The sequence below is a fragment of the Takifugu flavidus genome, chromosome 19, assembly GCF_003711565.1.
Source record: "Takifugu flavidus isolate HTHZ2018 chromosome 19, ASM371156v2, whole genome shotgun sequence".
NCBI lineage: Eukaryota > Metazoa > Chordata > Actinopteri > Tetraodontiformes > Tetraodontidae > Takifugu > Takifugu flavidus.
Window position 1 is genome coordinate 12,432,248 of NC_079538.1, and position 24,571 is coordinate 12,456,818.

A 24,571-nucleotide genomic window follows, 5' to 3' on the forward strand; every position below is an offset into this window, starting at 1 on the left:
TAGTGGTGGGCTTCAGAATAACAAACAAAAACCCAAATGAGGTTATAGCAATTATAACTGTTGTTATTTTTTTCCTGAAAACAAAGTAACACCAGAGGTCCCGCAGTGACTGGGCCACTGGACTAAACATACTTATTCTCGTTATACTCGGTCGGAAGTGTCAGAAGCTAGAAGCTGTTGGTACGTCGGAAGCCCTGCAGCAGTGGATCTGATAAATTATCTGAAGAAGCAATAGGAATCTCACGTATTTTGCGTGTTTTCTCAGAGCTGTTTCACGAGACATGTTTGCTTTCCCAAAAGCCTTTTTTCAACATTTTTTGCCACTATGCAATGTTGCAATACTTATGAAATACATATCTGTACGTCGGAAGTCAAACACAGCAATATATATAGCTGTTAGTTCTACATATGTTGGTTAGAAATATGAAGATAAGTCAAGGGGATGAGCTTCTTCTGATAACCATCTTCTTTTGATAAAGTCCACAAACAGATAACAAAACCTAAGCATTTAATCTAAGCAACACCAGAAAACACTGACCCAGGAACTACAGTTGGTGGGAAATTAAATGAGTTTTCAACACTTGGGCTAGTAGACTCTTTTAATTTCCCACCAACTGTGGTTTCAGAAAGGTTCAATAAATGCTAGATTTTTAACAAATTGATGGAAATCCATCTCCTAACCTGCCACTGCGCTGGGGTGGTAATGGGTACCCGTCTTCCCACAGTCTCACTCATCCCCATTAAACTTTCATGTTCACTGAAGTCTTTGTCAAAGGACAATGTTGTTATAAAGTGATGAATTAAAAGATGTACGGTTTTGGTCAGAGGCGCAACTGTGCGTGAGCAAGTCCCTGAGTTTGGACATTTTCTCTTTCGAAACAACACAGCATTAGCATATTTTGTGCAACACGGCGACAGGAACAGAAGTGTAATAAGTACTTGTCGTGCCTAACAGATTTAAGCAACTCATTTTCAGACTGTTATATGACTCATGTGTAACTTGGATAATGTTTGCCTTCGATGGAACAACATCCTCTTGGTTCAATGTTTTTTTTTTAAACTTCATAATCAGCTGAAGGTCTTGGATGAAGGGGCCTGTTTGGACCAAAAGCAGGGTCATGTGACTAGTTTCTGGAAATGTTCAACCTATCAGACAACCAATCCCGCGCGGCAACTTCAGGAGTACGTTGGTGGGCTTGAAGCCAATTGTCTTCTTAAGGAAATGGGATTGATATACTTGAGAAGACCTATCAGGATTGTTAATTCTACCATGACATAAACAGAATTTAATAAAGTGAGCTGGAAAAAAAACAAAGTCTTATGTCATTTTTCTCTAAGCGACAATGTTTTCCTTCTTGGAATACAAAAGCAGACATGTGCGTACATGCCGGATTGAAAAGGACAACCACCTGAGGAATTTCACAAGACCTTTTCGCCTGGAAAAAACCTTCAACTGCCAGTTTAGTTGCGGGGGACGGCTGTAAATGCCTCCTTATCTACTGGTTAGCACTTTGAGACTTTTAAAGTGTTAACAAAAGCGAAACCAAAGCATATGTGCTCCACAGTGAGCTAAGAGCTGAAACCACACCTCCTGCTGATTATAAAGTCCTCCTCGTTCAGCCCCATGCTGAAAAACCCTTACAGACGTGGTGACATGAGATGTTTGCTCTCTCTTTTTTTTTCACAGCCTGTGTGTCGTTTCTTCTGTGTTGAAGGAGCCAGGATCACCAGGATCACCAGTATCACCAGTATCACCGTGAGCATGTCTGAGGAGAGCTGCTGAATTTGACGGATCCCACTGTGAACTGGATTTGGCTACTTGAGCAGAAGATTCTGGATTCTGTTTGAGGATTTGACTTGATTTTTAACCTCAGCCTTCTTTCAGCCGAGGTGTTTTGACACACTGAAGGACCTAACCTTCCAGAACTGATGTCCAATATGTCTACAAACTCCACCATTGACCACTGTAACACCCCCAATCCGTTCACATATCAGATCTTCTCATGGGTGATGGTTGTGGAGTTCGTACTGGGTCTGCCTCTCAACCTGTCTGTCCTCTACGTCTTCATTTTCAGGTACGAGGAAGCGCCACGGCTGCCTATAGATTAAAGTTCAAAGTGTGTGAGAGGGTAACATACTGTAGTGTGTGGGTTCTGAACCGTTCCTCTTGGCACAGAACGTGCAGGTGAATAACTCATAGGCTCTGTGCGCCATTAACAGTCAGGTCTTGAGTCAATGAATGATCCGACTCACGAACATTTTCCCTGGGATGTTATTGAGATGGAGTCAGGGTGTCGCTGCCTGTGTGTGGTTTGAGATTTCTGGCGGCAGGAGAAGTTCAGTCAGAGACATCCTGTTTGGATTGTCATTTCTGTTTACCATTGGCCTGGTTCTGAAGCAGAATTCTGCCCCTAACACTGGGAAGCGCCCCAGACAAAATAACTCTAAAGTGCTGCAGCAGAGTGGTCAGGAAGGTTAGGAGCTCAATCGACTTGATCCTGCCAACAGAATCTTTCCCTGGGTTTCAAAATGTGACCCAGCCGCTTGTCCAAGCCACCCATGGGCTCTCAATCCATTGGAGAGCAGCCTTGTGCAGCTGGACCCCGTCCATGAGGCAGGGTGCCTGATGTCCGCTGTGATACAGCCCATCACATCGTTGACCATTACCGTGGATGGATAACCAGTTTTATTTCAGCTTCGTCTGCATGTGTAGATTAATTATTCAGCCCAGTCCGGCTGACTGAGTTCAACAAGCCTTCACCATCAGTGCTTACATAGATGTTTTATTTTCCTTTTAGGTTCAAGTTCTGGAAGAACAAAAGCATCTTCCTCTTCAATATTGTGGTTGCTGATTTCTTGCTGGTGGCCTGCCTTCCGGCCAAGATCTACCACTACCAGCACAACCAGAGACGCAGCAACAGCACGCCAGTCTGCAAGACCCTGCTCTTCATGCTGTTCCTCAACCGAGGCGCTAGCATTGCCTTCCTCATCGTGCTGTCCATCGACCGCTATTTCAATGTGGTGCATCTCGGGAGAAGGAATTTTGTCAAAATCCTGAAGAAATCTCCTCAGATCTCCATCATCATCTGGCTTTTCCTGTTGCCACTCACCATCCCCACCATGCTGAAGACCTTCGAGTGCTGCAACAGTCACGGCCGCAAAATCGAGACCCAATTGCATGACGTGACAGATACCTTAAGAGAGGTATTTATTCAAATGACCTCACATCTGTGCTACATTAAACCAGTAGAGATGAGAGAAAACAGCTGCACTTTCACAGAGTTTTGGTTTCAGAACATTAAATCCTGGGCTGTTACGCGTTCACACGTCAAAATAACCCATATTTAGGTAAACAGCGTGAGCTGTGTACACAGCGGAGCTCGCTAGCCAAAACAGGCTGCTGACGGTGACATCAGTGCTCACACAAATTAAAACCTAGCACAACAAACAGCAGCATTCCATGTTGACAAATGCACAGGGATTAACAGCCTGGTTCTCTGCTGGAGCCCAGTCCCAAGGTGAGTGAGCAATGAACCTTTTTGGAGCTCAGGGATCCACAGACAGGTTACAGAACACCTGTAGCAGCTGCTGTTTACACATCTTCATATACACATAGATAATTCAGATTAATCAGTGCGATACCTCAAAATCTGAGCTAATCTGTCCACCTTTTTTATGCCTTGAAAAGGCGGCATTTCACAGATACTGTCACTCCTCTTCCTCTCAGGTTGTCTTCTTCAGCCAGATCGTCATCCCCTTCATCATCCTGGTCTACTGCACCATGCGCATCGTCAATCGCCTGAGGAAGAAGACAGTTGGGGAGAAGGCCAAACTGAGGAGGGCCATGTGTGTGGTAACGTCTGTGGTGGTAGTTTTCTCTATCTGCTTCCTCCCCTGCGCCATCGCCAGAGCAGTGCTGTTGAGCGTGCGGCTGCAGAACCTGCAGGAGGCCGAGGACTTGGTGGTTCAGGTGTATGACGGCCTCATGGTTCTGTCCTACATGGACTGCCTGCTGGACCCGCTGGTCTACTGCTTCTGCAACTCCGGCTTTAAAGACGCCTACATATCAACGTTCTGTCCTGCCGTTCTCCGCCAGAAACTGCTGAAAACTGACTTTGGGTTAGGAACAACCACCACCATAACAACAACAACAACATCTGCAACCCGAAATGTTTCACTACCAATATTAGAGAAATGAGGCCCAGAAGCACTGGTCAGATTAGCTTCAGTCTTGGGTAGAGTTGACTCAGAGGGTTAAAACAGTATAAAAGTATTGATGTTATCGTTTGTACTATTATCACTGTCAGTGTACAGATGGCACTTATTTATTCTTTAGCCATAAAACCTCCTATAAGGACCACATTTCAGGGCAGAGTTGTCCGATGCACTGTAAAAACGTTAAACGTGACTGTACCAAAATGGAAGCGTCTGTCGCCGTCACACCTCCGGTCAGCCATCAATGCAGTGGTGAAGATTTTCACTGGTTTACACAGATGATGTCATATCGCTGCCATCCCAACCTCCCTCCACTGGCTGATTTAGAGCTAATTTTCATCAAGAGCAGGCTCGAGAGACCAGATCAGAGACTCCTGTTGTCCTACAGCCTCGCCGGCCGTACGAAACCCCGTGAGACCGCCTGATCAGAGATGAAAGTTTGGAAGTTTGATCGTTTGAGCCTGGTGACACAGATAAGGCACTCCTTGAGCATGTAATTCTAATTGTTTTTTTGTTTTTTTCTGTATAATAATTTTCTTTTGCTTTAAATGCTCTCATTTGGGGAAAAAAAGGAAAAAGGCATAAACAAAAATAAAAAATGTCACTGGATTTATTTCACCACTTTAATCACGTTAATCACTTTGTCATCATATAATTAGTCAAATCTGTCAAGAATAGAGAGTAAATGAGGCTTGTTCATGTTGGTGATGTGTAAACAAGATTTTCTCATGAAACTACCTTCCTCTTTTCTTTTTTTTTTTTTTACATGTGCCAGCCAAGTTATAGCATGCTGAACCACATGTGATGAAACCAGTGAGATGTTTTCAGCTGCTAACTGGGTGAAAAAAATTTCTATGTAACACGCTATTCACCGACAATCCCCCTTTGGTAGACAGAGTGTGCATCATGTTCAGTAGCACTAATGATACAGCAGCACAGATAAAAAGATGTTCTTTTGAATGTTGGGATATGATGAGTTAAAAGGCACGAAGAAACAAGCAGCTCGCACAAATATACAAATCTGTTAAATGTAAACTCATGAAAAACTTAAAATATCTCAGTGTCCTGCTAATGCTAAAGCTAGAAAGGCATTTTAAAAAATGTAAACGTGTTTATTACTTCAGACATGCAACATATGCATAAAATAAACTCTTTTTCTACCAACCAGGTTAAAATGAAGTCTGTATACAGCTAACAGGAGCTAACACTAACTAATCAGATTTTGTTTCCGTTACTTTATTACAAAATAGCTTGGTGTGCTCTGTTGCGTGCTTCTTACTCACGCTTTCTTTTCTACACTGATCTGACTGTGACTCTGACTGTTGAAACTATAGGTTTTTCTCACGTTCTGCTGAATTAGGACATGTGTAGATCAGAGAAGTCTGAAATAAATGGATGTCTTCTTTATCAGTAGAATAATAGGTGATATTCAAGACAGATAATTAGAAGAACAAGCAATAATTAAGTAAACTAAGAAAGGCAGAATGACAAAGAAAAATTGGTCCAGAACAAAGTTAGGATCCAAATAAAGAAGTTCAATCAAGAGTCAACACTTGGACCAATCCTTTTCACCTTGTACATGCTTCCCTTAGGAAACTCCTGTACTGGTGTCTCTTCATTGGCTGCCCATTAAACTTAGGATCATTTTTAAATTCTTCTTCTGACCTATAAGGTCCTCAGAGGCCTAGCTCCATCCTACCTGGAGGAGCTAGTGACACCTTATCATCTCAATAGACCGCTCCGCTCTCAGAATGCTGGTCTACTTGTGGTCCCCAGAGTCTGTAGAGGTAGAATGGGGGGCCGAGCATTTAGCTACCAGGCCCCCCTGCTATGGAACCAGCTCCCTCTCCAGGTACGGGAGGCTGACTCCATCTCTACTTTTAAGCTCAGACTCAAAACCTACCTCTTTGAAAAAGCTTATTATCACTAATTCTGTAGTTGCAGTTATTATCATAGACAGACAAATTATCATACTTAGGGGGTCGTATAATTATTAGGTTAATATCTTAGTTATGCTGTTATAGGCCAATGGGATAAAGTAAAAATCGGTCAACTTTTCCTCAGGCACAACAAAACAAGGGAATAGGTTCCCAAATAATAATTATATTAATTTGAATGCACCAATTTGTTGTTTGATTTTCTGTAAACACTTTATGGTCTTGAAAAAACAGATACTAATGTTTAACATAATGAAATCATCTTCTTTTATTATAATTCAGGGTGAATATGTGATTGAAAGACCAGATGGGACTGTACCCCACACATACTGTAGGTATTGAGGGAGTCAGTTACTTTTTCCCTCCTTTACTGCCTGTGTATCGCCTTGTTCTTTTCAAAGCTTTTTGGCTGAACCTGGGCCCGGCCATCGAGGTGGAGCGATGAGGCCCACCATCCTTCCCGTCAGGCAGCTTCCTCTGAACACTGGAATTATTAGCATTTATCTGTGTGTACTTTCTTGGTGTCACCCTTGACTGTATTCTAGGCCGCTTGGAGTAGTGACAAGTTGGGTCATCATCTTTTGAGTCACGATTTCTTTTCTGCCCTGTTTTTAAGTGGCTCTCTTGGTGCTGCTGGGGGTTTTCACACTGCGTCTGTAAAGTTTGTCCATTTTCCTTGCTGGCAGTGACCTCTGGCTCTTTAGAGGTAGTCCCCACCCTTCAAGACAACAAATACTTGACTTAAATAATTATCTGAGAATCCTGCAATTTTTTCAAATGGATAAATCAAGGGTTTTAGGACTGAAATGAATGATCTTTGTGTAGACTTTTTTTTGGGGGGGGGGGAAACCTGGTCTGATTAGGAGAGATGGTGTCCATCCCACCCGGGATGGTGCCTCTCTCAATTCTAGTAACTTGGCCAATTTTATTAGACCCAAAGTGACCTGACAAACCAGGGTCCAGACCAGGATGCAGAGTTGTAGTCTTACACACCTCTCTGCTGCTTCCATAGAACCCTCATCCACCAACAATAACATATTTAACACTATAGAGGTAGTCCGTGTTCCCCGGTTAAAAGTTCCCCAAGCACAGAGCAGGGGAGCGGTCAATCACCATAATCTTATTAAAATTAATACTAAAGCACAAGTTGGAGAAACTAACATCACAATTAAATGTTGACTATTAAATAGTAGATCTCTCTTGTGTAAATCCCTGTTAGTGCACGACCTGATAGCGGATCATCACATTGATTTATTTTGTCTTACTGAGACCTGGCTTCAGGAGGAGGAGTATGTGAGCTTAAATGAATCTACTCCTACCCATCTTAATTATCATATTCCTCATGTTACTGGAGAGGGGGAGTGGCAGCAATCTATCACTCCAAGTTATTAATTAATCCTAGACCAAAATATGGCTCCAGGTCATTTGAAAGCCTGACTCTTGGCATCACTCATCTGAGCTGGAAGACAGAAAAGCCACTTCTGTTTGTAGTTGTATATCGGCCCCCTGCTGGGCCACATTCAGAGTTCCTGTCTGAGTTCTCTGACTTCTTATCTGACTTGGTCCTTAGAACGGAAAAAGTCATTATCATTGGAGACTTGACGCACCTGCAGCTCGTTGCTTTGATTCGGCAGCTACTTAAACTCCCCTCTCTTTGCCTCCTGTGCCGGATTGTTTGTTTGTGTTTTTTGAATCAAGCTCCAGCTCCCCGTGATTATTAGCCCTTCGCATCGTTTATTCCTTTCGCCCAGTAAGTTTGTTTAGTGCTTTGTCACTTCTTTCTGTTGTTTCCTTTCCCGTCGATTTTTCCCATTTTGATGGTGATTTTTCGTTCGCTCTTTCAGTAGTTACTTTCTCGGAGTTTTGTTGTTACTTTGTTCGATCGCCTTGGACACTTTGTTAATAAAGAACCTTTTTTTTTTTTTTTTTTTAACTATAGCAGATGTCTTTCAGATAATGCTGTAGCTAAGTTTAAGGAAGTGATCCCTGTGCTGATCCCAGGACCACCGCGTGCTTCTCCAGGGATCAATCATTATAATCTTAGCCCTGCTGAGGTTGACTCTATTGCTGAAGGTGCAGCAACCTCACTGAGAATCACGCTTGATTCTGTTGCCCCCCTGAAAAAGAAAATAGTAAATCAGAGGAGGTGTCGCCCTGGTATAATTCACATACAGGACCCTCAAGCAGAAAGTGCGAAGACTAGAAAGGAAGTGGCATTCTTGTAAAATAGACAGCTATCATGTAGCCTGGAAAGACTGTCTATTAGATTACAAAAAGGCCCTTCGCAAGGCTAGAATAGCTTATTTTTCTTCTTTAATTGATAAAACAAGAACAACCCCAGGTTTCTTTTCAGCACTGTGGCCAAATTAACCAAGAGTCACAGTGTTTTAGATCCACGTATCCCTTCTTCCCTTAGTGGTGAAGACTTCATGAGCTTCTTCACTGATAAAGCTATCAGAGAGAAAGCTAACCAGGCCATCCCAACAACTGGACCATCACCAGATGTGCTGACTGTGGGAACATACAGGTTCTCCAACGAGCCCTTAAACTCCTTCACTCCTATATATTTTTCTGAGGTGTCTTCGCTAATTCAGAAATCCAAGACCACGTGTCTTTTAGATCCCATCCCAACACACCTGTTGAAGGATGTTTTACCATTGATAGGCAGCTCTATCCTGGACCAGATCAATTGTTCTTTAGTGACAGATTACAGGTTCTCTACCCAGCCGGCCATCAGCAGGAGGGTCCCCCTACATGAGCCTGGTCCTGCTCAAGGTTTCTTCCTGTTAAAGGGGAGCTTTTCCTTGCCACTGTTGCTTGTTGGGGGTCAGACCCTGGGATTCTGTAAAGCGCCTAGAAACAATTTTGATTGTAACAGATGCTATATACGTATATAAAGAATAAAGATTGATAAAACAGGCTGTACCTGCAGGGAGGAGGTCATCTGGTACTACAGGTCAAGAATGGGCAGAAATCAGGATACACATTGGAGCAACTTTCAAAATAAAACCAGAAACATTTTAGTAAAAATATTAGAAAGAACAGGTTAACAACAGAGCTCTTTGGCAACCAATAATTTTAAAAACAGCCTGAATGACCTGAAATTATAAATTGATAGACCAAGTCATCATAATCTCATTTTAGAGTGCTGTACAATTAAAGGCTGTTTTCATAAATTGAGTCCATTCAAACTTGAACATATATATTTTTTCAAATATGCAGACACTAAAATTGGGTGCTGCTCAAATTCATAGAGAACCTGTTAACTTGTCTCGGACTATGAGCAGGACAAACGTTTGAGATGGAGTTTTGTGACATTTGTTGCAAAACAACAAACGTCCTGTTTCGTCAGAAGAACAAAACCAAAGATTTCCAGTTTAAATCTATAATTACTCTATAAATGCAGTCTAAAATTGCCTGTGGTACAAACGCTTGACTAAACAGTTGTCTTTCGACACTTTTTTTTTTGCTGTATAAACCGCTGTTGTCCAGAAGGGGGAGCTGTTAATTAACTTATTACACTAACGGATACATTATTATAAGGTCTACAAATGTTACATGATTGCGCAATAAGTGATTTTTATTTTATTTTAGTGTTCAAATATAAAGGACAATAAACACCCTTAGCGTGTTTTTTATTTTTTAAAACGTGCTGTTTTCTTCACTCGCAGCCTATTTTATTACCTCTGCCAAGGTTATGTGACTGCGGTTGTTCATTTCCGAGCAAAATAACTCAAAAAGTTTATGATTTAAATCAAATTTTCAGGAAATGTTGATAATTGGCCAAGGAAGAGATGATTAAATCTGGTGATGTTTTGGATTCTGGATGGACGTTGACCTCTGATCTTCCAAAGGCCAAGATCAGAGACAAGGGGCTTTGATTGTAAAGCAACCTTCTATTTTCTGTAATCGTGTATTACTATTGTCAATATATATCCTATACTGCGTGTGTAAGTCACAATAGATGGGAAATGACGTTGCTTGTTTTTGTTGAACAATCTCCATAACAGGAGATAACAGGTCTCTCCAAGTGCTTTGATTCTCTCATCGGATTCTATAACTTACTGACTCAAACATCGTTTCTTTCACCGAGGCTCACCCTCGAATACAAGACGAGCAACACTGAGGCGGACAAACGCATTGAAGGTATTCAATTATCTGGAGATAACTTGTGGAATGAGCTGCTTGTTCTGAATGTAACCTTGTTCACGCAGCTGAAAATATGGAAAACTGGGGGGGGGGGGGGGGGGGGGGCGAAACATCAACAGTTGAGATAAAGGCACAGAAATTCGATTAATTTCGCATGTCACTTGTTGACGCCTTCGTTTGTCAAAACCCACCAATCAGAGGTCGCGTTAGGGCCCAAGCGGCCTTTTAAGCCCGCCTCTCTTTGTTGGATCAGCCAATGGGAGACCGTCGAGGATCGGCGGCTCGCGGCCGTGCGCGGAGTGAGGGGATACAGAAGAACAGCGGGGATTCAGTTAGGTTGGTTCCTCTGAGTGATTCCATCATGTGAGCGTTTTGGAGAAGCGCCTTATCACCATGAAGACGGATTTCACAGAGATGTAGCTGACACCGAAGAGCTGCGCGGAATGCTGATGGGAAAGAATGCGCAGAGGAGGTAATTTTCTCCTGCTGGGTGGTGGGAGGCAACAGTCCCCGCAGTATTGTGAGGCCGAGCAGGAGCTTGCGTTAGCCAGCTAGCGAACCAACGAGACTTCCGGTCAGTATTTTCAAAATACAAAAACCCTAGTTTTCGAAATATCGTCTTTTCCGGCATTACCAAAAAAGTTAAGCCATACTAATTAACGATCTGTATTCTTTTAAACATGCCGCTGTAATCTGGAACTTTTAGTGGACGTACAAGGCGGTTTTTAAAGGCCATGCTTTTACTTCTAAGAGGTGTTTGAAACTCTTGTCACCTGCGGCCATTAAATCATGCTGCCTTGACAATCGAAGACTGTTGAAGTTCGAAAACCTCGATCCAAAACAAGACTTGACCGCCGAGCTGGACATGGACGCCTTGTTATCACTGGGACCCACCTCCATCCACCGGCACCGTGTCGATTCTAGCCTCGATCGGACCGTTGGTTCCGCCTGTTAACTCCAGCGGCTGCTCTTAAAACAATAACCGCAGCCAGACCTTCAAATTGGTGTGAACTTGGGCTCGATGTGCCAAGTGGTGAGAGAAATATCCATTTAATTAAGATTTCAATAAGCACTGTAAATGCTGCTCAAGTTCATTTTTATCGTTTTTACATGAAGTAAAATTGGAGAAACGTGTTTAGATACGCTTCTCCTTTCTCAGTTTTGTAGTAGTTGTATTAATATGTTGCTCTTCCGATTAGTTAATTCATTCTCTCTGTAATTTCTGATCTTATTTAAAGAAATTGTCCCGCTTAACCATTGGCCTCAAAGCACATCATCATTTTGAACAGGAAAACTATATAAAATTCTCAATGTTTCACCAAACCTCTGACCAAAATGATCTGGTATCCCAAAATAGAATATTTGATTTATTTCATATTTAAAAAAAAAAAAATCATATTTGTTCATTTGTTTCAGTGAAAAAGTGTTTATTTTCACCTCACATGTCCAGATCATTTTTAAAGACATTTACAGAAATGGACTCGATAGATTGGTGTTCCTGTTTGCATTTGTTGCCATGTTGTCAAGGCTTCAAACCCTCCTAAAATAGGAAGCACGGTCATTACAGCTGCCTCTCGCCGTGTCCGCAGGCTTATACGATTCTGTCAGACAACAGTGCTGTTATTACTACTGATATAACTGCTGTTACTAATGGTAATAACAATAAATATCCTTGTTATTATTTCTGACCCTCGCAGGTTTTCCATTTGACATCAACATGTTCTGTCTGACAAACAACAAGAGCCTCTGAGGATCGGAGGAGGATTATCGTTCCAACATTTCCTCCTCCTGTAATCGATGACGGGACCGAACTCACCTGGTCGGGCCGGGACCTCCCCGGCCAAGCTGAGCCGGTACGGCCGCTCCAAGAGCACCAGTGCTCACTGTCTCCTGCGCTGCAGCACCCAGGAGGAGCTGTGTGCATCTGCCCCAAACAACGTGTCCAGGTCTCCCGGGGAGGACGAAGACAAGGACGGAGGGGTTCTGTTCTACGTCAACAGGGCCGGTTTCCCCATTGAGAGTGTGACCTGGGAGAGGATGTGGTCCCACGTGTCGGCCGTTCACCCCGAGGGCCAGGAGATGGTCGAAAGGATCCGGAACGCTGCGTACCTTCCTAAGGTAGGTTGAGGAGGAGAAGCTGGAGGGTTTGAAGCTCTGCTGGGAGTAAAAACCACATATTATGTCTATTTGGCCTCTAGACTCGTCTTCCTGTGGTAATGTTCAGCTAATCGTAATCGATAATGGCGGTCTGCCATGTGAGACATTTACGCCAATTTGGAAAATAAATTCAACAACTTCAACTTGCTTTGGATTTGGAGGCAAGCGAGTGGAATCACACGAGTGAATGTGAGTGGACGCAGAGCTCTCAGCGATGTTATTGGCTGTGGCACCTAGAGAGGCGCAGAGGTCTCTGCAGCGTTCGGCTGGAGCGAGTGCTGCAGCGTTGTAGCGGAGTGAGCTGGGATGGTGAGTGAGAGCCGCTCAGGTTTCATCCTGCAGGCTGCTGCAGTTTAGCTGCCGCCTTTCTGAGATGTTCCTGCCGCCAGACGTCTTTACTGAGATGAGAACACAGAACAGTTCTTTGTTCTGCGGCGCGATTGTGCTATCAACCGTCACTGATCTTAATCTGGTGATGAGGATATCTCAGGAATGCTGCGACTGTTGACACAGTTGCCTGCCCGGATAAAATGATTTAATTTGGGAGGTCAGAGGTCAAATTCACCGTGACCTGATTTGTGGAAGAATTTTGAGAAATTGTAATTTACTGTGTTGAATGCTATGTACATTCACCTGACCGTTACAGGTAAACTGTTCACTGCACACGCACACGCGTTACCATGACAACAGTTGTGCTAAAATGGGGCGCCACACCTGTCAAGTAACATAAATTCTGCTTGAATTTGTCGCAGTGCCCAAGACTGTCACTCCTGAAACACACACACACACACACACACACACTCAGGCACAACATCCTTTAATCTGTACGAAGGTTATGTAAGACTTTTAGGGACAATACATGAGCCTCAGCTAATAAATATCGACACTGTTTCTCCACCCTCTACTCTGTGCTATATTTTGTTTCTACGGCTCATTAAATGTTTTCTACAGTTTCACTTGAACTGTCTGTACCTTAATGTGATGACATCATTGTCACCAGACTCTGAAACTCAAAATTCTTCTCTCTATCAGGAGGAAACCCCCCAAATCAGCACTTAAATAGCAGCTCTGAGAGGGTCAGGTGACCTCCCAGTTAAACTCCCAATGTGGAACAAATGGCTCATTTGAGTCGTTCATCAGAAGTCAAATGATGAAGCATTTAATCTGTTACCAATCATTGGTCTCATTTTATTAACTCTCCCCTGATTGTAATCACCCTCTCCTCCCTTTTTAAACACACCTCTTTATTCTTTGGCCTGTATTTTCTAATATTTGACTCATCACCAGCGTGCATGAATGCTTCTGTGTGGACAATGGAATCCGGTTGTTGCATGTTTGCTAATTGCCCACATGGGCATTAGTGACCTGCTTGGCCCACAGTCCTGAAATCCTGTTGTGTTGTTCTGAACAGAAGCCTCACAGCGACGCACAAACTCGCGCAACAATGCACTCAAGCTGCATAACAACGTTAAGAGAGGGATTGTAAAGGGAACAGCCTCCCTTCTTCGTGTCGTGTGTTTCACGGAGGGTTTCGTGTTTTGCTCATCATCGTGATCTCTGAAGATCGAAGGTGTCTGCTGGTTTATGTTGCATGATTGTCTTGTGTCTTTGCAACCCGAGTCATGTGTGAAAGCAGATGGTCGCCACAGTTACAGCTGCTGGTGGTGACCCAGCCAGGAACTGGTCAGTCATGTTTACCAGTGATAACTGAGAAGCATTTAACCATCTGGTACAGTTACATGTTATAGTCCTCATGGTTGTGTCTAAAATACAAAAATGCAGCATGTAGAAACTTGCAGGAGGGAGGGCGCGCGTGCGTGCGCGTGCGTGCGTGCATGCGTGATGTGTGTATGTGTGTCCTCATTTACAGAACTGGCACAGAGACCAAATCCCTCTAATACAATCTGGGTACTGGATAATCTCTAAAAACCAGCTGCACCTATTGACAATCTTTAACCAACCTTCTCTGGACTGTTTGAGTCTGTTTAACAGCCGAATTGAATCATTTTTCCACAAACATTTTTGAAATTTTTGCAGTTTAAAGAACCGTTTGTTCATCAGAGCCACACAAGCAGCTCATGCAGTCATTTTAAATACTTCTTTGCTGACGGGGTTTCATTTTAGATGGAAGAAACCAACAAAGGCCTTTGTTTTATCAGTTTTTCCCGTCCCAGAGCAACAGTTGACGCCAGGCTCACCGATTTGTTGGATTCAGGAAACAAATTCTGGGGATTTTTGCAGGCCTGGTCAAGTTTTGATGCTGAGAATTACAATAATGTTAAAGATGGCCTGCGTTTGTTCTCCTTTTAAATATTTATGGGGACCTGGCTTCATCATTTCAATCTCATAAAAACATTATTCCCTAATTTCATTAAAGTGCACGTCAGCTTGTAACTAAATGTTTTATGACGCTATTGTGCAGAGTAGCTAAATGGACACTTCCTAACTGTGTTGCTGAATTTGAGATCATTCTTCTCTGACCGCCTCCTGCTTCCTTTTTCAGCTTCCTGTACAGTTCAGACTCAAAATCCAGGAAGGTTCAAGCCACTTTCTGAGGGGGGATGTTAGGAGTGGGAAGAGTCTGAAAGGAAAGGAGGATGAACAGACAACCAAAGGAGGGGGAAGGAGAAATGAAATGGCCCTAGAGATGCTGTGACGAGGGGGGTTTTAATCACGAGTTCTGCACTTGTCTTTGTGTAATTACAGGGGGTGTTAGCGTGTAGCTGCCTGTTAGTGTGTAGTTGCCTGTTGCTAGCATGTTTCTAACATACAGGCTGTCAGGTCTTAACAGCTGAACGCCGATAGTTAGCAGCTCAGTTAAGTTCTCACCACTGTTGCTCTGCTGGTTTTTGCATTCACTGATTTTTAACAGGTGTTTCTTCATGAAAAGCAAAGTGTGTGCAGTGCCTTGCTCAAAGGCTGCATTAAAAATCCAGTTTTTTCCAACTAAAGCTCTGGATGTGATGTCAGCTGCAGGAACATGTTGAGGGAGGAGGGGATGAAAGCGAGGGATCACCAGTCATCTCACTTCCCCACCCAGCACAAAGCAGCTGTGTGTGTGTGTGTCTGTGTGTGTGTGTGTGTGTGTGTGTCTGTGTGTGTGAGGATTTCACTGCATGGATTTATGGCACCAGTAAAATCTGCTCATTACTGGCCTTAGCTGGCTGAGAGAGGGTTTTTTGGATGCTTGGATGTGTTGCGATGACTGGTAATCAGCTGTTACAGACAGGGGCCGACGGTCCAACTCTTTGCTCCTTAATGCGATGTGAAGGTTGACTGTATTAAATGACTATTAGCATCAGTAGCAACAACTGTGAGAGTCGTAATATTGTCAGTCATCCCTGAACAGGAAGTGATGTTGTTGTCCTGTCAGCATCTCTCACTGATGGAGAGGAAAAAAGTTTATCTGAAATGAAGAATCTTTACTGTTCATCCTCATTGCTGCTCGAAGCCATGTTGCTAATCGCCAAGGGGATAGTGAGGACAGTTTTCTTCTGTAATCTCACAGTTAAACACAGCTCAGACTCTTCCCATCCTTGTTTTTCCCTTTGCTCATGTTATAAATTAACAAAAGTCAGGAAATTACGGGACTCCTGTAAAACTTCCTGCTACACACACACACACACACACACACACACACACACACACACACACACACACACACAAACACACACACACACACTGTGTCAGAGGAAGTGTGGGTTTGTGTTGACTCTGACTCACTTATCAGTGTTTCCTCTGGTGCCACTTGGGTTAGCCGCTGGTCTTTGTGGTGTGACAACATTTGTTTATCGTACGACTTCCTGTTGTTCCCCACTGTCAGACCGAACAAGTTTGCTGTCAGCCACGATGGTGAATCGTTAATAGACGTGCTTAATTATGGTTCCTGCCTGGTGGTTTACTGTCATTAATTTGTATCATTCTCTCTGCTGTTTCTGCAGCACCCTGTTCCCCAAACTCCGACCTTCAAGCCGTCCATGTCTGTCCCAGACTGTCTGGTGGCCGTCCAGAACTACATGAAGGCCCTGCAGTATCCTCTGTCACCTGGCAGCACAGGTTGCCATGGTGAAGTCGGTTCGAGGCTCATCATGTTTGGCATGTCTGCGCACATCAGTTTATCGGGACACTGAGTTGAGTTGATGGGCGAGTTGGACAGCCAACGCTGAAAATGCTTGAGTGTTGTGGCAACTCTGATGACAAAAGTCCTCCTGTGTCCTCTTCCCTGAGACACGGACGTCAGCATTTGTTCATGACAACTTTACAACATCCGCAGCAGTGTCAGATAATTTGTCACGTGGAAAAAAACCAGAACTGCTGCAGGAGAAAAGTGTCCTTGTTATCCTTAATGTGGCTGTCAGATACAACCATACTGGAACGCAGTTCTTTGAAATCAAGAAAAGTCGTCCTCTCTATGGGTAAGATAACCATCATCACAAACCCAGTTATCGAAAACATCTGAATTCTTTCACTAACAGTCAATTAAACCCACTTAATTCCCATTTTTCTTGACTAATAGTGAGTGAATTAACACTTTTATTCATCAGTATCTTCACTTCTCCTCTTTCAGATTAATGGAGACGGCAAGAGAGATGATCAGAGAGTCTCTGCCAATCAAATGTCTCGAAGCTGTCATCCTGGGGATGTATCCTACACACACACATGCGCGGGGTCATATTGTTTTGTGTATATAATCAAGAAGACATCTTGCTCTGATGCATTAATCCCCACCATATCTAGCTCCACCCTTCCCTTCGAAAGGAACCTTGTTGCCTGGCAACAAACCCTCTTTAAAGTTTAACCCCCTGACTCCACACAATCATCACAATACCATCTTTTCCTCTGGTTTGTCGCCACAGAACTGTGATTAAACACAGACCAGGCGTCACTTTTACACAACCGTGATGACACCTGGCTGCTGCCGCGGCTCACTGGTGACACCGGTGACACTTACAAAACAGCTGGGAAAGATGGGAAAATGTGTCTGAGAAACAATCAGTTGTCAGTTTGGCCTAAACAAAATCCCAAAAATGGAGATGGGGCTAACCTCTTTATTGCACCTCGCCACTAGGGGGCGACCGAGATTTTTCGTTGAGCTGGAAATTGTTAACCAAACTGTGTTTATGTGATTTGATTTTGACTTCTGCTCACCCTCTAAAATCTAATGTTGGCCACCATCCAGTTCAGGCTGGATTTTCTTCTGGAGGGTAGCTGACATTGACGGAAAATGAAACCGACTTTAGCCTGCAGATGAAAGCGGGAGGGAAACAGAAACAGCTTGCCAGACAAACGACACGACTGAAAGGGAGGGACGGACGTGTGGGCTGGAGGGAGGTTTCACCTGACCTTTAAATAACCTCAGTCTTCATGTTGGTGTTCGCGGTGTCATCTTTCACCAGTTGCTGCGGCTGTCCACAAGAAAAGATACTGGTAGGCCCCAGCGAGAATTGAACTCGCGACCCCTGGTTTACAAGACCAGTGCTCTAACCACTGAGCTATGAGGCCTCACCTGGTAGAGCAGGTGGACAACCTCATCTTAAGGAAGGACACTCCCAATGTGCTGCACATACCTGCTGAACAGGTCAGTGATGTCAGAGTTCAGGAAGTGTGAAGCACAAATATTTAAGTGTCTGCAGACTTTTACAGTTCAAGACCTGTATTATTTGTGTTACTATGGCAATAAACATTGTTGCTGCGGGCTACAACACACAGAAATCAGCAGACAGTAACACAACACAGGTGTCACTCAGGTGTGTGAGCTCCCGATGGAGCAGTTTCTATCATCACAAACCAACAAACATCGTCGGCCATAAAAAGCTCTGCAGACGGACACTTCCTGTTTATGTACACAGACTTGTTTAGGAGGAGGGTCGGCTGACCTCGGGTCAGAGAGGAAGAGTCCTTGAGCAGCAGCTGAGCTGCATAAATTAGCAGAAAGATGTGAGAGAGAACAGAGAAACCTCTGCTAGTGGCTCTTCCTAAATATTTACTGATATTTACACAGTAGTGAGTCTCCTGAAGGACCTGTGGCCACTCAGAACAGATGGTGGACTCTTGGATCCTGTCCAGACCCACTCCAGTTGGATCTCTGAGCAGCGTGAGGTCTGACTCACTACTGATCACGTGCTTTTCCTTCTGATCCTCACACTTATTTCATTTCCTGTAACGTAACAGGAAATGAGGTTCAGGTTTGGTGTTGACTGTTGGACATCGACAATACAGTAACACAGCTTTGTCTTTAACACGCCTCCCCAGTGTGTTGGCAAAAGAGTGAACAGGCATCAGACTGTCGGTAAACCGCTAGAAATGGGCGGAGTCAGGCAGCATAGACCTTGCGGCGTATTCAGCCAGACTGGATCTACTGTCACATGACTGTCAACAGGTTCAGCCGGGCAGGGGAAACAAATCCAGCATCTGGCTGTGGTGTTGGTAACAGCAGCTCATGGGGTTGTATTTGATGGCAGATTGTTGAAGCTGCTGCTGCAGAGGCACCATTTCCCCTCAGGTGACCCCTGCTGCTAATGTGGCTTTGAGCTCTGCTCTGATCTCTGATGCTGCGTCGTCGTAGACCACATCCTTCCTTAGCTACGTCCACCAGCTACCTGACCAACAGGCTGACGTCTCTCGAGCGCTTCCCCATCAGCTTTAAGACCCAATTTTCTGGCCACTGCTTCCACCACATCGTGCTGGGCGTCTACTGCAACGGCCGCTATGGTTCGCTGGGGATGAGCCGCCGTCAGGACCTCATGGACAAACCGCTGACCCACCGCACGCTGGGGGAGCTGGTGTCCGAGTTTGAGAGCTCCTACAAGAGATACCAGCACACTCTGAAAAAGGTAGGATTGTGAAGAAGGAGGGTGGGCACATGTTCACAGCCAGTATTAACCTCCATTCCTCCCAGGTGAAGATCGGCCTGTACGTGCCTCACGATCCCCACATCATCCAACCAATCGAGTGGAAAAATTTGGTGCTAAATGCTGCCCAAGTTGGAGCTGTGGAGATGAGGAAGGAGCTGGAGAAACACGGCCGGGACATGAGGAAGAAGGTGAGTCGAGGAGTGAGAACATGCTCGGATGTTAGCGCAGAGCAGGACATCTCCTGGACTGATGCCCGGACGGCCAGACACCACCTTTTAAAAACGCTGACACGTCAGCCTGATAAAACCCAAACGTGCACAAACTTTAAACAAGCATGTCAGCAGTTGTGTTTTATCTGAGCGGCCTCACATCTCAGAACAAGTCCAGAACCAGCTGAGCAGCTGGTTCCACACTTTCCCTACTGGTGCTGGGACTGGTGCTCTGTTGCTGGAGCTTGTTTAGACATGTTAGTTATCATTTTATTACAAAAATTATTTTAATCATAAGTCATTTGAATTTACGAGAGCAGAAGTGTGTGTGTGTGTGTGTGTGTGTGTGTGTGTGTGTGTGTGTGTGTGTGTCTCTTGGACAGTAGGATGATATATGAATCACAGCATGTCAGCAGGAGATGTAGGTCAGGGAGTTTGCAGCTGTCACACATTAGCACATGAACGCACACAAACACACACTCACTCTTTAACAAACATTCACTCAGACCACAGCTCAAACAGTGTGTGGTTTGAGTGTGTGTGTGTGTGTGTGTGTGTGTGTGTGTGTGTGTGTGTGTGTGTGTAGGGGGGTATTGAGGTCATTTCTGTGTTCTGTCGTCAACTTCAAAGTTACCAAACTGCAGGAATGAGATCGAAAATTTCACGGATTGAAAAAAGCATTGAGGTCTTTATTCTTTAAGGCTGTAGGGCATGTGAAGAAGGAACCCCCCCAACACACACACACACACACACACACACACACACACACACACAGTATCTATTAAAACCACATGACGAACAGGAACAGCTGTTCAGAGGATCTTCCTAGGTTTTGTTTTATCCAGGAAATCTCAAAATCTGTATTTATCCAGCAGTTTTCTTTATCACACACACTTGCTCATAACCTCGTCAATTCTCTGCTTATTTTACCACCTTCAACTGGTTTAAAACCATCATCACTGGAATCTTTCACCCATCACACTTCTGATTGTACCTGTCTGCCCTCCTGACCCCTCCTGACCCCAGAACATCCAGTCTGTACTCATCGTTTTAGGTTCCCTTTGAGTCTCTGCTCTTTTCAGTATGTAGTTCAGCCGTCCTTGGGCCGTTGAAAGGTGCCTAGAATTAAAATAAACTCAATCAATATCACGCAGGAGGGTTTTAACAGTAGAACCTGTCACCCGCTGGTGATATTACACTTTCACTTTCTGCCCTGCAGCGTGTAATTAACACCCGGCCTGTTATTACCACCCTGCCTGTTATTAATGCCCTGCCTACTATTACCACCCTGCCTGTTATTAATGCCCTGCCTGTTATTAATGCCCTGCCTACTATTACCACCCTGCCTGCTATTAATGCCCTGCCTACTATTACCACCCTGCCTGCTATTAATGCCCTGCCTGTTATTAATGCCCTGCCTACTATTACCACCCGGCCTGTTATTACCACCGTGCCTGCTATTATCGCCCCACCTGTTATTACCACCGTGCCTGTCAGGCTGTGACCTTCTTTACGCTATGATCCGACCACTTCCAGGGGAAAATGCTGCTTAAATGAAGACGCGGCTGGTTCAGGGCGGCTGGTTCAGGGCGGCTGGTTCAGGGCGGCTGGTTCAGGGCGGCTGGTTCAGGGCGGCTGGTTCAGGGCGGCTGGTTCAGGGCAGCGAGGAGCGTTTGAGGACGTGTTTGTGCTGACGAGGGCGTCACTGACAGTGATGCTGACTGATTTTCATCCTCCTCTCAGATCCTCAAATCCTCCAGTCTTCAGTCACCAATCAAAGAGCGGAGGAGGGGGAAGTCCTTATCACCACGGCGACAGCGCAGCAGTTCGCAGCAGCACTTTGCACATCGCAGAGACAAATCGTGAGTGTTTGTAGTTTCATTTCCATTCTTTCAGCTTAGATCAGTCTGAGTTTGACGTCAATTCGCCTGTTTGTTTCCTCTGACGCGTCTTCACTGTTCTCAGCTGCCACCGAGTGTTAAGCTCAGCGTGCGTGTGTGTGTGCGTGTGTGTGTGAGCGTGTGTGTGAGCTGCTGATGCTGTGAGAATCACGAGTTGGCGTATCCAGTTTAAGACGATGGTAACCAAAGAACTCCGAGCTGCCTTGCTCAAAGGCCGCACATGTGGATGCCCCTTCAGTTCTAATGTAATTCATATGGAGGCCACCAGAGTTCAGCCCGACTCATCCTGATCCAAGTTGGTCCAGGTGTTGTTCGCTGGTGAGCGCCACCCTAAGGTGCTGTTTGTCACCGACAGTCTTAAACTAGAACTTTGAGATTTGACTCCAGTGAACCAGTTGATTCTGCTTAAAGCCTCAAACCTCCAGCTCAGCGGCACAAACCAGCGCCTGGGCGGCAGCAGACCTGACGCACACGTGCAGAATTCCCCGCATGTTTGCAGGTGGTGACAGCTGGACGATGCAACACGAACCGCCACCGGCAGCAGCTGCGACCCGGCTGAACTGCAGCGTCACCAAACACACGCTGATCCAGAGTCAGCGGCGCCCCCCGATGACGATAGTAAAGCCCCGTTAAATCCAGAATTATCGGAGGAGCGTCGCCTCCCAACAACGTGAACGTTAAATGTTTCACTCTAAGTTTTCACGCGCGTCTGCTGGTAAAACTCTGCTGACGGTGAACCTTGTCTGCCTCCCAGAACGCAGCAGGAACAGCACGCTCTTGAACGAGCCACTTGGAGAAATTTCAGTTGACTTTGAGGACATTTTAAGTCTAATTTAATGCAAATGATTTAATTTCACATCACCAGCTGATGCCGAAATACTGATAGGAACTGCTAATGCAACCAGGAACTGCGGGAAAAGCACAGCAGGCCAAATAACTCCTGAAAGGGTAAAAACAGAAGGCGGCACTTAAAGAGCAATCAGTGTTTTCAGCCCGTGGACGCCCCGCTGCCACCCGCCCTCCCACAGAGACCCGTTAATGATCTGCAGCTGAAGACGGCAGAAAAGCAGCAGTGAAACAGAAAAAAGACATTAATGACACTTAAATAGGGAAACTGAGATGGAAGAGGAGAACAGAAACCGTCACCGTCTTTTCCTATGTTCTTTGCTGTTGTGGCAGCTGTTTATTCAGGTGTAAGTTATTTTTTTTTAGGATTTTACTTTTGAGTTTGTCAGTCTTGAATGAATCGGCATGAATGAGAACCTGTCACCTGGTTTGTGGGTCTCGTGTTTGATGCGTCTCCCCTGTGTCTCAGACCGGCCGCGGTGGACAGGAAGCCTCCAGAACTCACCACGCTCACTGACGGTTACCAGATCCGCATCTGAGCCCAGCGCCGCCTCCGTCCGGCCGCCCTTCACACGAGGGGACAAACGTTACTGGAGCTCGTCTGAACCTGGAGAAACGGTTCAAAAAACCTACATGTTGGACGCCAGAGCTGACAGGAAGTGGAAAAATCAGGATCAGCAGTTTCATCCGCCACTGTTGACCTTCAAAATGTGCAGATTTTGAAACCAGACGTTCTCTTATATTTATAAATGTAATTTAAGGTGGGTGAGGTCATTTAATCGGTTATGAGTAAATTTCCAATTATAGAGTTGAGTCTTAATCTCTTGAAGCCATTTTAAACTGTTCAGACTGCTCCAACACTTAAAACCAATCAAGCACTGGTTCTGCCGTGCCGGTCCAAAGAGGTTTAGATCTGATGCTTCATCCCAGTAAAGAAAAAGCCTTCTGTTCTGAAGTGGCCTGTGAGAGTCCAGTACTGTATTCAGTTTGATAGGTGTTAGCTTGAACGTTTTGCAGGATTTTCCAAAATCGGCCTGGATTTTCCTGTCAAGGCCTTGAAGACTCACAGCTGAGAATCTTGAACATGCGTGTAATCACCCGTTCCTGCTCCGTCACCTGCTCCAAACCATCAAACATCACAGTTTTCACCCGTCATCTTTAAACGCAACCAGAAAAGGAAGCAAACAACCGCCTGTCCACTAGGGGCGCCATGGAGCAGGTCAACGTGAACGCGTGTGTATTTTTATAATCTCACCTGATGCAATTTTATACCCACGAGTTTAGCCAACATCGCTGACCAGCAGGATGTTTGAAGATTGTTTACGTTCATGATTGTTTTTGACGTTCATTTGAATGTTTCGTGCGTGGCCATTTTGTTCTAAAAACAAGCTATGCACGCGCTTGAGTTCATATCAGTCTTCCAGAGTTTGCAAAACGGATTTCTGCTCCCACCAGAATCTGCTGGTTCTGCGTGGTTTTACATATTTCTGTTGTTTGTAGCACATCCGGGAGAAGACGCGCTCACACCTGCTCGAAGGTTTTAGTGTCGATCCTTTTCTGTCAAACGTTTGTTAGCAGAGACAAAGCACAACGCTGCTTTTCTATGAGTATTATTCAAACATCACATTGTGGTTTTGGGTGGACAAATGGACATTTTAACACTGAGGAGGGAGCATCTGTGGGCAAGTCAAGTTTCCGTCTGAGATATTGTGCATTTTTCATAAAACGGCAACAAAAATTTGTAATCAATCCCAAACAACCCGACACCGATTATAAATGTAGCAGATAAAATGTTTGTGGGAACATTTTTTCTCATGTTTAACTCTGCAAATCGGACTGACATCGTTTTGTGAAAGAAATTGGTCAAAAGTGGCCTCATAAAGATGGTTATCATCTTGGGTTTGTTTTTCACCTTTGTCTTGTCTGAATCTCAGAACTTTTTCTGATATTGTTATTTTATTCTCCTGTTCTGAACGTTGCTGCAGGTCTAAAAGGAACAAAAAAAATGTCAATCAGACGCTCGTTTAATTTGAAAGTGTGCTGTTGTGAGGACGTGCTGTGGTTTATATCAGTCTGAAGTTGATAGAATTGTCACGTTTATCAGAAATGTTGCAGCATTTTTACCAACAACTGTAGCAGCATGTGTTCTTTTAATAAATGATCTATGTTTCTAAACGTGGCCTTTAACCTTTCTGCTCATTGGCTTTGCTGCCACCTTGCGGCGAATTTTTCTATCTTTCAGGAGATAAATTCAGGATCTCCGTATTTAGATTTTCAGGTGACTTTCCCCCCAAATTTTTCCT

At 44.5% G+C, this 24,571-nt stretch overlaps 2 protein-coding genes and 1 non-coding gene across 5 annotated transcripts; 2 read left to right on the forward strand and 1 right to left on the reverse strand.

The window, feature by feature from the left end:
* Window positions 1-1,558: 1,558 nt before the first annotated feature.
* LOC130516395 (12-(S)-hydroxy-5,8,10,14-eicosatetraenoic acid receptor-like) lies at window positions 1,559-4,824 on the forward strand. Its single transcript, XM_057017451.1, has 3 exons — window positions 1,559-2,075; window positions 2,799-3,204; window positions 3,728-4,824. Exons 1-3 carry the CDS (start codon window positions 1,930-1,932, stop codon window positions 4,196-4,198), a joined length of 1,023 nt encoding a protein of 340 aa, XP_056873431.1. The 5' UTR covers window positions 1,559-1,929; the 3' UTR covers window positions 4,199-4,824.
* Window positions 4,825-10,571: 5,747 nt separating this feature from the next.
* On the forward strand, window positions 10,572-24,443 carry vash2 (vasohibin 2). 3 transcript variants are annotated; one of them, XM_057016733.1, is made up of 9 exons: window positions 10,572-10,875; window positions 11,999-12,419; window positions 16,400-16,488; window positions 16,817-16,873; window positions 17,026-17,100; window positions 19,054-19,291; window positions 19,357-19,500; window positions 21,265-21,383; window positions 22,738-24,443. In XM_057016733.1, exons 2-9 carry the CDS (start codon window positions 12,099-12,101, stop codon window positions 22,805-22,807), a joined length of 1,113 nt encoding a protein of 370 aa, XP_056872713.1. In that variant the 5' UTR covers window positions 10,572-10,875; window positions 11,999-12,098; the 3' UTR covers window positions 22,808-24,443. The 3 variants fall into 3 exon arrangements, with proteins under 3 accessions (XP_056872713.1, XP_056872711.1, XP_056872712.1); XM_057016731.1 differs by having other exon boundaries at window positions 10,573-10,773; XM_057016732.1 differs by lacking the exon at window positions 10,572-10,875 and adding an exon at window positions 10,916-11,334.
* Window positions 17,888-17,960, reverse strand: trnat-ugu (transfer RNA threonine (anticodon UGU)). Its single transcript has one exon. It is a non-coding gene; the product is annotated as a tRNA-Thr (tRNA).
* Window positions 24,444-24,571: the final 128 nt, after the last annotated feature.